Source organism: Eretmochelys imbricata, chromosome 6 (assembly GCF_965152235.1).
Source record: "Eretmochelys imbricata isolate rEreImb1 chromosome 6, rEreImb1.hap1, whole genome shotgun sequence".
Lineage (NCBI taxonomy): Eukaryota > Metazoa > Chordata > Testudines > Cheloniidae > Eretmochelys > Eretmochelys imbricata.
Genome location: NC_135577.1, coordinates 34343758 through 34355368, shown reverse-complemented (window position 1 = coordinate 34355368; position 11611 = coordinate 34343758). Strand labels below are relative to the sequence as shown.

At 44.3% G+C, this 11611-nt stretch overlaps 1 protein-coding gene across 4 annotated transcripts in view; it reads left to right on the top strand.

Annotated features, from left to right (window-relative positions):
• The first annotated feature begins 2360 nt into the window (after positions 1-2360).
• The window catches only part of DENND2B (DENN domain containing 2B), a 114461-nt gene continuing 105210 nt past the window's right edge, over positions 2361-11611 (top strand). For 3 of the 4 annotated variants that reach the window (XM_077820087.1, XM_077820088.1, XM_077820085.1), the window contains exon 1: positions 2361-3016. In XM_077820087.1, coding sequence (XP_077676213.1) covers positions 2376-3016 — 641 coding nt within the window. In that variant the 5' untranslated portion in view covers positions 2361-2375. The remainder of the gene's footprint in view (positions 3017-11611) is intronic. The other variant, XM_077820086.1, reaches the window with a different exon arrangement.

Here is an 11611-nt window from a genome sequence, read left to right as displayed (position 1 = left end):
CTCAGAATTACACATTTATTCCCCGATACTACCATTACTGTCATGAAGACAAAACTCAACTGCACCTAACCAGCAACTGGTGAATGATTTGTCATTGCTCTATGGGGCAAAGCATGCAGTTCCTCTTGGAGGACATATTTATTTTTTTGAAATGCAGAAGAAGCAAATAAAACTCATCTAGTCAAAGAGGTCTGCAACTTCTGTGCCAAAGAGATGTGATCCCTCACAGGACACTGAAAAAGAGTTAAGTTGCTTTTGGTGATACTTTGTTGTTCTTCTCTGACCTGAGCTTTTATTGTCCTTCTGAGTTTTTGCTTGCAAGGCAGCATTAACTCTGGGAAACTGGGATGAGAACTAACAACTTCTTGTTGTTGTTGTTCTGATTCACTGGAATGTTTCTGAAGGAATAAGACTCTCATGTCTCAAGCTAAGCTCTGTAGTGCTGTACAGTGATTGTTTCAGTACTCTGGATATTCTGACCAGTGTGTAGGACTTGATCAGGATCCACACTGTAAGTATGGGCTGCCCATTAAGGGTGGAGACAACTGAGAAGCAGGGATCTTTCAAACTATTTCTGCACTGGTAATGTCTGAGTTGTATGGCTCACATGGTTCTTTGCATTTATCTAAGTGGATCTTCCATTTGGATTTTACGTATAGAGAGCGGGATAAATTAAAACTGTCCACGTTCTCCTTACAATAGAAAATCAGCTTCAGATGTAAGGAGATATGCTTTTTCCCTTCCCTTTAATTACTCTTTAGAACTGAAAGGGTTTCTAAGACTGACTGTTGAAGGAGTTGTGATTAATTTGGTGCTATATTTTGTGTGCATTTTTTGACAGGAGACTTACAACCCTGTTTTTGACAGGGTTTTGGCTTAATTTTCACATTGCTGCTATATTACTGATTTGTGAGTGTCTTACTGTTCTTTTTTGAAGCTCTTTGTAACAGTTTGCAAAAGTTTGATAAAATATAACTGGATAGTAACAATGGTGCATTCTGCAAACGGAGGCAAAAATGTGTCTTTAAAGGTCCTGATAATTTAGAAAAGGAATTGCTGAGAGCTTTTTGGATATTTTATACTTTTTAGAGTTAACCTTTTTTTTTTCTTTTTCCAGACAGTAATACTTTTTTTGATAAGGAATTATTTGTTCTTCCTTATAAAGATCACTAAATTTCATCTGTTGGCTTCTATCAGTCCAAAGACAAAACAGGTCTTTCCTTTGCCAATTTAATTCGATTTTGTATGTAAATTTGTACTTGCTAAAAAATATTGTAATGTTATTATACTGTGGATGTCATGAGATAAAAACCTACATATTTTAATTGATTGGCTTACTGTTTCCAAGAGCTAAGCTATTTTCCTTATGTAAGCTTCCCTGATCCTTGCTTCAGTGGGAGTCTTCTTCGATGTAGTATTGTCTTCCTGCCAAGAGGCCTCAATCTCTCAGAGGCCAATGGATCTATGTTTGTTTATAGCAGCTGAGGATCTGCCCCATTTTCTCTGTGGTAGATGCTTTCAAGGCAATGGCTTGATATGAGGCTGACAGCTATACTCAGATGGAGCAAGCCTCAGTAAATCCTGGGCAAAAGGGAGGAAAGTTGGTTTTGGAAATGCCAGTTCTTTGCAAATTGCTACTCCCTGTAATTTTGTAGTTGGACAGCATTTAGTTGCCCTCGGAGAATGGTATTTGCTGTTGTGTGATTTGCATACGTAGTCCTGTTTACTTGTAGATAAGAGATTAGCTATTAACTTTAGTTTTCAAGGGAGCTGATTTTTATTTTCTTTTTGTTTCCAGGTGTCAGTCAGTCTCTCCGCCTCCTCTTTTGTCCCCACCCAGAAGCCCAGCCCATCCGCTCAGTGACAGTGAGGAGTCCTGCCGGTCCACCAGGTTCACCAAAGTTTCCAATTCCAGGCTGCTCCTCAAGGACTGGAGCAGCCGGGGGTCTGCACTGAGAGGCACCTCCGGGCTCCACTCAGACACGGACTCTCCAAACCACTCTCTCAAAGCTGTGAGCGTTGGCTCCTTGGATAAAAGGCTATCTGTTCGCAAGGCTGAGGACCAAAAAGAGACCCCCAAGGAGACTCAGGATGGGGATGGAATAGGGAGCCGTCAGCTCACCCGGAGCACTCTCACCTTGGGAACTGCAGCCAATTTACGGAACATCTCTCTCAGCAGGGCAAGCATCCACTCCCAGGCACTGGACATCAGGCAGAAGATTACAGAATGGGAGTGCCGCAAGCAGCTTTCTCCCAGGATGAGCACACGTATGGACAAGAGGGACCTCGGGGACAGATCTGGCAGTGAGGGCTGCCCTAGCATATTGCCCTCTCCTTGCAGTGAGAAGACTTTTGATTTTAAAGGATTCCGGAGAATGAGCAGAACATTTTCCGAGTGCTCCTACCCAGAAACAGAGGAGGAGGAGCTCCCGGACAGAGATTCCTGCCATAGGCTGGAAAAGAGACCAAGCAGGAGCGAGGCTCCTTCCAATGCTTTCTTCAAAGGGCATGCCAGAAAAGAGACTTCTGCAGTGCTAAACAGAATACAGAAGATTGAACAGGCATTAAAAGAACAGCCTGGCAGGGGTCTCCCTCAGTTGCCAAGTAGCTGCTATAGTGTTGACAGAGGGAGGAAAAAGTCCATGACGCTGGGTACTGTGGAAGGTTTGAGTGAGAACGTGAGCGATAGCAAAGGAGGGACTGTTAGTATTGGGAGGGATCCAGAAACACCTACTGAGACTGAAAAAAGTAATAAGACGAAACAAGGGGCTACCACAGATTCTGGTAGCCCTAAGCTGCTCCCTGAGAGCCCAGCTAACACAGCAGTGAACCCTGTCCCCAAACCCAAACGCACCTTTGAATATGAAGCTGATAAGAACCACAAAAGTAAACCAAGCAATGGTCTACCTCCTTCTCCGACACCTGCTGCTCCTCCCCCTCTCCCATCCACCCCTGCTCCCCCCGTAACCAGGAGACAGAAGAAAGAGTCACGCTTTCACAGAAAATCCCAAAATAGGTAAAATCTGGGGAAATGTATTGCACGTAATATTAAAATAAATATAGAGTGATTTGTGAATAACAGGATTCTTCTCCCTCCTAATACAATGCTTTTGGCCCAAGAAAAGCAAGAAGCCTTTGATACTGGCTTGAGCTCTACCATAAAAGTGCACTGACTGGTTGTGAACCTGGTACATTACCTTTTTTTATTACAGTTTTGAAGACCACGGAAATTCTCCTACTAGGAAATCTGGATCCACTAGGGGAGCCTTCATGACTGCTCCATACCTGCTGAAGGTCATCTGTGTCAATCTGGCATAAACGCCTTACTCCAGATCTTTAATGAAGCATAATTTCATTATCTTCTTAGCTCTTGTAATACAACCATTATCATTCTATCAGTGTCCTTGTTGTGTGAGTGTTTTAACCTCAAAGCACATCAACAGGGGATGCATTTGCATCTGAAGGTTGCAAGCACAGTAAACATGCCTGTTAGGTGGGATGTTGTTGTCTGTTTCATTCCATTCTTGGAATTGTCAGTCCTAAATGAGTGGCAATGGATTCGTGAGGGTTTAATTCTGAGAAAACTCTTACAGAGTGGCCTTTATATGTAAATACAAAACTGGTGACCAGTATGGTAATTTTAAACTGTTAATCCTTGCAGCTACATTTCCACAGTAGACTCTAAAAAGAAAAGGAGTACTTGTGGCACCTTAGAGACTAACAAATTTATTTGAGCATAAGCTTTCGTGAGCTACAGCTCACTTCATCGGATGCATTCATCGGAAAATACAGTGGGGAGATTTATATACACAGAGAACATGAAACAATGGGTGTTACCATACACACTGTAACAAGAGTGATCAGGTAAGGTGAGCTATTACCAGCAGGAGTGTGGGGCGGGGGGGGGGGGGAACCTTTTGTAGTGATAATCAAGGAGGGCCATTTCCAGGAGTTGACAAGAATGTCTGAGGAACGGGGCGGGGGAAATAAACATGGGAAAATAGTTTTACTTTGTGTAATGACACATCCACTCCCAGTCTTTATTCAAGCCTAAATTGATTGTATCCAGGTTTCAGAGTAACAGCCGTGTTAGTCTGTATTCGCAAAAAGAAAAGGAGTACTTGTGGCACCTTAGAGACTAACCAATTTATTTGAGCATAAGCTTTTGTGAGCTACAGCTCACTTCATTGGATGCATACTGTGGAAAATACAGAAGATGTTCTTATACATACAAACCATGAAAAAATGGCTTTCTCTCCCCCCACCCCACTCTCCTGCTGATAATAGTTTATCTAAAGTGATCATTCTCCTTACAATGTGTATGATAATCAAGTTGGGCCATTTCCAGCACAAATCTAGGGTTTAACAAGAATGTCTGAGGAATGGGGGTGGGGGGTGGTGTGTGTGTGTGTGTGTGTGTGTGTGTTGGTGGTGTTAGGAAAAAAACAAAGGGAAATAGGTTACCCTGCATGATGACTTAGCCACTCCCAGTCTCTATTCAAGCCTAAGTTAATTTTATCCAATTTGCAAATTAATTCCAATTCAGCAGTCTCTCGCTGGAGTCTGGATTTGAAGTTTTTCTGTTGTAATATCACAACTTTCATGTCTGTAATCGCGTGACCAGAGAGATTGAAGTGTTCTCCGACTGGTTTATGAATGTTATAATTCTTGACATCTGATTTGTGTCCATTTATTCTTTTATGTAGAGACTGTCCAGTGTGACCAATGTACATGGCAGAGGGGCATTGCTGGCACATGATGGCATATATCACATTGGTAGATGTGCAGGTGAACGAGCCTCTGATAGTGTGGCTGATGGTATTAGGCCCTGTGATGGTGTCTCCTGAATAGATATGTGGGCACAGTTGGCAACGGGCTTTGTTGCAAGGATAGGTTCCTGGGTTCTGTTGTGTGGTATGTGGTTGCTGGTGAGTATTCGCTTCAGGTTGCGGGGCTGTCTGTAGGCAAGGACTGGCCTGTCTCCCAAGATTTGTGAGAGTGTTGGGTCATCCTTCAGGATAGGTTGTAGATCCTTAATAATGCGTTGGAATGGTTTTAGTTTGGGGCTGAAGGTGACGGCTAGTGGCGTTCTGTTATTTTCCTTGTTAGGCCTGTCCTGTAGTAGGTGATTTCTGGGAACTCTTCTGGCTCTCTCAATCTGTTTCTTCACTTCCGCAGGTGGGTATTGTAGTATGCTTGATAGAGATCTTGTAGGTGTCTGTCTCTGTCTGAGGGGTTGGAGCAAATGCGGTTGTATCACAGAGCTTGGCTGTAGACGATGGATCGTGTGGTGTGGTCAGGGTGAAAGCTGGAGGCATGTAGGTAGGAATAGCGGTCAGTAGGTTTCCGGTATAGGGTGGTGTTTATGTGACCATCGCTTATTGGCACTGTAGTGTCCTGGAAGTGGATCTCTTGTGTGGACTGGTCCAGGCTGAGGTTGATGGTGGGATGGAAATTGTTGAAATCATGGTGGAATTCCTCAAGGGCTTCTTTTCCATGGGTCCAGATGATGAAGATGTCATAAGTGTAGCGCAAGTAGAGTAGGGGCATTAGGGGACGAGAGCTGAGGAAGCGTTGTTCTAAGTCAGCCATAAAAATGTTGGCATACTGTGGGGCCATGCGGGTACCCATAGCAGTGCTGCTGATTTGAAGGTATACATTGTCCCCAAATGTGAAATAGGTTTTTTCCCCCCGCTCTCCTGCTGGTAATAGCTCATCTTACCTGATCACTCTCGTTACAGTGTGTATGGTAACACCCGTTGTTTCATATTCTCTGTGTATATAAATCTCCCCACTTATTTTCCACTGAATGCATCCGATGAAGTGAGCTGTAGCTCACGAAAGCTTATGCTCAAATAAATTGGTTAGTCTCTCTAAGGTGCCACAAGTACTCCTTTTCTTTTTGCGAATACAGACTAACACGGCTGCTACTCTGAAACCTGGATACAATCAATTTAGGCTTGAATAAAGACTGGGAGTGGATGTGTCATTACACAAAGTAAAACTATTTTCCCATGTTTATTTCCCCCGCCCCATTCCTCAGACATTCTTGTCAACTGCTGGAAATGGCCCACCTTGATTATCACTAAAAAAGGTTCTCCCCCTCTCTCCCCCCCCCCCGCCCCCGCGCTCCTGCTGGTAATAGCTCACCTTACCTGATCACTCTTGTTACAGTGTGTATGGTAACACCCACTGTTTCATGTTCTCTGTGTATATAAATCTCCCCACTGTATTTTCCGCTGAATGCATCCGATGAAGTGAGCTGTAGCTCACAAAAGCTTATGCTCAAATAAATTTGTTAGTCTCTAAGGTGCCACAAGTCCTCCTTTTCTTTTTGCGGATACAGACTAACACGGCTGCTACTCTGAAACAGTAGACTGTGTGATTTTAACTGTGTGACTCCCTCTGACTTTTAATGGGAATGACATGGCTCAAAATCTGTTGGCTGCTTGGAAACTGTAGGGGTAAATTGTTCATAACCTTTCGAAGTACTAATTTATGGACACCTTTGGATGCTGTGTGTGTATAATGCGCACATATTCAGTATTTATGAGTTTTACAAGTAACTGTTATGCGCTATTTTCAATGTACCCTATAAATTCAGTATTTGGTACTAGATATTGGCTCAACTTCTTGCAAGCGTATGTCAGCACAACCTGACCTAAAATGCAATGGGGCAGGAGGAAGGGAGGATTGGGCTTTCAGAGCCTGTGTCTGAATTGGATCAAATGACGTTACTACTGCTGTTTTTCATAGAAAGAGAGTGAGGAAATGCGAAAAACCAAACTGTGGTTAATAGTGTGTATCTGTGAACTGTGGCTGAAATCTCAGTGAGCAAAACCAAGCCTATGGGCTAATCAGAGTTATCCCTGTAGCTGAACGTGAAAGAAAGCTGCACTCATTTTGCATAGTGCAGCACTGTGAATGTTCAGATCACCAGAAGTAATTTTTGTGTGTGCTCATATGTAAGTAATGACATGTGTTTGAAAACTCAGGCAAGTGATATAGTGAGGAATGTGTACAGTGGCTAGAGCAGGGAATTGGGAATTCACTGTGTGATCTGTCATTTATTATAATAATATGTAGCTCTTATATAGCACTTTTCATCAGTAGATCTCAAAGCGCTTTACAAAGGAGGCCAGTATCACAATCCTCATTGTATACATGCTAAGTGTTGACAAACAGTCTGGGTGATGGAGAATATGCATACACCATCACCTATGCACACAGTTTTTGAGTTCAGTCACCTGTGGTGATTAGATTAGATAGTGAACTCACAGGGGCAAGGATATGTCTTTTTCAGCACGTAGCACAATGGGGCCTTAGGCCTGAATGTGTTAGCATTAAACTAATAATGATGATCATTAGGGTGTAAAATGTAGAGTTGAGAGGACTACCATAACTACTTGATTTAGTTGGGGTTGGTCCTGCTTTCAGCAGGGGGTTCGACTAGATGACCTCCTGAGGTCTCTTCCAACCCTAATTTTCTATGATTCTACTTGATGCCTTGCACAAATCAGATCAACTTCTGCAGTCCAATTCCCCAGCTTTACACCAGTGTTGCAGCACTGATTTCAGTAGAGTTACTGTCAGTTTACACAGGGTAAGAAAGCAGTGAATTGGGCCCCTAAATTCTGTTCAAATGATTGCAGTCAAATACTGCAGAAGCAAATTCAAAGCCTAATTGATGTCCATTGTCGATTCTGGCCCTGAACATCTCTGTGACTCTAGTTTCTAGCTTTAAAATAATTCCCGTGTTTGTAAAGTGTTTTGTGATCTTCTGATGCAAATCATTTAAGAAGTGCCATGTTTTTATTATTATTATTAATAAAATTGGCATCTCTGAGCTTCCACCTTACTGAAGATAGATATAATATCTGTGCTGCTTTACACTTGGATTTTGTGAGAACTTGAACATTTCGTTTAAACTATTACTTCTCTTTGAGTGTTAATGTAACATAAAACAGAATTGAAAAGTGGCTTACAATCTTCTATCCTTGGTTGCCAGGGGGGCAGATTCAGGCGGTATCCTTGGGATCAGGGCCCCATAGTGCAGGGGAACAGGAAAGCAGCAGTGAATGACAGCGCTGGGAGATATCTGACTTGGCTGGCCCCTGAGGAAAGAAAATGAAAAAAAGGACCAATCTCTTAAGGATGCACTGTGTAACTAGGCTTCCTGGGACATCTACGAGAGATGGAGGCATCTTTTGTGAAAGGCAGGGGGAACAATGGAGGAAAAGTTTGGGAGGTGTCTGGGGGAACTTGTTAGTAGGAAGGTTTTTCCTGAGCAGGGGGAAGGAGCAATTTGTCCGCATGTTTTTTTAGAGAACCCCAAAGGTCTGGTGGGTCAGCATTTGTTTAGTCGTAATCTATCCCCTGCAGAAACAGATATTGTCCTAAATATTGTCACTTCTCAGAAAGATGGCTGCCGTTATCAGAAAGGTCAAAGAAGCCAATAATAATGATAAAGTCAGCTTTCAAAGACAGCACAATGTTTTTCAGCAGATGATTTCTATTTCTGGGATTTTTTTCAGTTTCATGAGTGCATGAGTTCCCTTGACCCACAGGTCCAGAAATGACTTGTTTGAGCCTATGCAGTGCCTTGATTTGTGATATTGCATTGAAGTCAATGAGTGTTAAATGCCTAGACTGCTTAGGCACCTCGATTCAAAAATGCCTATCTGCCTCATTAGGTCCCTAAATAGTTTTGAAAACTGGCCCTAAGCCTCTGTGTTGCTTACCGATGGTTTACATTAGAAATAGGCCTGAACCAAAATCTCACAGCCAAGCATACCCTAAGTTTTGGAGTGAGTTCAGATTTGGATCTGAAACTCAGGGTTGGCTCCTATCAGCATCCTGTATCAGTACCATGGATCTGAACATCCTCAGTCTTTGAGAAGGGACAGTTGCAGAACATAGGCCCCTGTTAATCATAATGGGCCAGCAATCCATGAGGCTAAGCCTAGAGGAATGGGCAGTGTATAGCTGCCACTTCAGGGAGCTATTGTGTATCTCAGAGAACAAGACTGTGCACCTACCACTCCTCACCACAGGCCCCGATGAACAAGTTAAAGAGGGAAAAGCAGTGGGCGGAGCCTAGGTTCCACCTGACAAACACTCCAGACAGCAGCACGGACCCGGCGTGAATGAAAACATAAGAGACACTAATAGGAAGGCTTCAGTAAATTACCTTCCCCTGGGGTAGCACGGCTGCCGGGCTACCAACTGCCAGCCCTGTCACACGTTCCCACAGTCCAGGTGGATGATTTATGCAACCAGCTATACTGCAGGGATGGCCCTGAAATTGTGCCTCCTAACTATTGTGATGCCAGGGTGGAAAGAAGGGGAGGGGCCCAATAGTGGGGCCAGTTTCCCTCAGCAGCCAGAGATCTCCACCCAGCTGCTCCCAGAGGGCTCTGAGTACGCATTCACCTCCAGACACCCCCAAACAGCTTTCAGCACACTCCCCAGATAGCAAACCCACCCCAGACTGCACCTCCAGATATCCTCCACACCCACCCCTCCAACTACCTTCCAGCACCCACCTTTGTAAGCCACAGCAGTCATGTTTTGTGCAGCTCTGTTTCCCATCCTTCCCACTGCCCGGAACAGGGTCTGTGAGAGAAATCCGTGACACTTTTATCCATGAGAAACACTGCACATGGAGCTGCGCAAAACCTTGGCAGCCAGGCGCTGCCCTTTATGCATGGCTGAGTCTAAAAGCTCAAACTAGCTCCCCCCCGCAGTTAAAACTCAGTAGCAGGGGTGAAAGTAACTCCAGACACTTACCAGTACGGGGCCGGCTCTGGCCTCCGGTGGAAGGGGCCGGGCTGGGGGTCAGCATCCCCCAGCCAGCCCTTCCAGGCCGCCTGGCCCGCACTGCCTGGGGCTCCAGTGGTGATTTAAAGGGCCCGGGGCTCCGGACGCCACTGCCGCAGTAGCAGCAGCGGCGTCCGGAGCCCCAGACCCTTTAAATCGCCTACCCCAGGGCAGCTGCTCCCTTTGCCCCCCACACCCATCGGCAGCCATGGGGGGGCAAAAGGGGCAGGGACGTTAAAGTGCTGCCGCAGCAAAGGACCGTCCTGCTTTAACATCCCTGCCCCTTTTGCTTCCCCTGTCGGCAGCCCTGCTGGTATGGACCCTACCGGCAGAGCTGCCGACGGGGGAGGCAAAAGGGGCAGGGACATTAACGCACTGCTGGGGCAGCGCTTTAATGTGGCCTGCGTAGGGGCCGATGCGGGTTCTTACCGGTATGCCATACCGGCCCGTACCGACTCATTTTCACCCCTGCTCAGTAACCGTGTAAAACCAACATGGTGCCTCAGCTAAAATGGTAGCTGATAACTATTAATGGCCACGATTTTTTCCAAAATAGAAACCTACATTTATATAGTTAGACACCCATATCTAGGCACCTGATTTTCACAAGTGTCCAGCAGCTCGGATTTTTTTCTTGGGTAGTGTGTATGCCCCCTTGTCCCCTCTGTGCTTCTGATGGGATTATGGGTATTGAAAACTAAATTAAGAGAGTAAACTGTTACTATGAGTTGGCTTACAAAATCGGACATAAAAATTCAAGAGTGTCACAGCACACTATTACTGAAAAATTGCTTAGTCTCTTATTTTTACCATATGATTACGAAATAAATCAATTGGAATATAAATATTGTACTTATATTTCAGCGTACAGAGTAGTATAAACAAATAGTACGAAATTTTAGTTTGTACTGACTTTGCTAGTGCTTTTTATGTATCCTGTTGTAAGACTAGGCAAATATCTAGATGAGTTGATGTCCTCCTGGAAGATCTCTGCATACTCCCAGGAGTACGCTTACCTCTGGTTGAGAACCACTGGCCTAATGCATCTGGGGAAAGCTTAACTTCAAGAGAGCATCTTTCTCCTGGGAAGAAAGGGCAGTGTATTCCAGTGGCTGAAACACAGGAGAAGTTCTAACCCTAGCTCTGCTATTGACTCATTTACAGCCTATTAAGTATTTACATGGGGAACAAATATTTAATAAGGGGCTCTTCAGCCTAGCAGAGAAAGGTAGAACACAATCCAGTGGCTGGAACTTGAAGCTAGACAAATTCAGACTGGAAATAAGGTGGACATTTTTGACAGTGAAGATAATTAACCATTGAAACCGTTTACCAAAGGTCATGGTAGATTCTCCATCACTGGCAATATTTAAATCAAGATTGGATGTTTTCCTATGCAGTATGCTCTAGGAATTATTTTGGGGATGTTCTATGGCCTGTTCTATACAGGAGGTCAGATTGGATGATCACAACAGTCCCTTCTGGCCTTGGAATCTCTGATATCTATGAAAGAGCAGTGCCTAAATGTCTTATCTGGACCTTAGTCTCTCTGTGCCTCATTTCCCCATATGTACAATGGGGATAATAGCATTTTCCTACCTCCCAGGGTGGTTGTGAGGATAAAGGGAGCAAAGACTGTGAGGCACCCAGATACTGCAGGAATGGTGGGTATATGTAAGTGGCTTACATAAATAGGACCTGTTCTTTTCATTATGCTGTTTCATAATTCACTTAGGGCTTGATGGTGCCCCAGGCTAATCGGCCCTATTCAGGTACATTGGAGAGTCAGAAC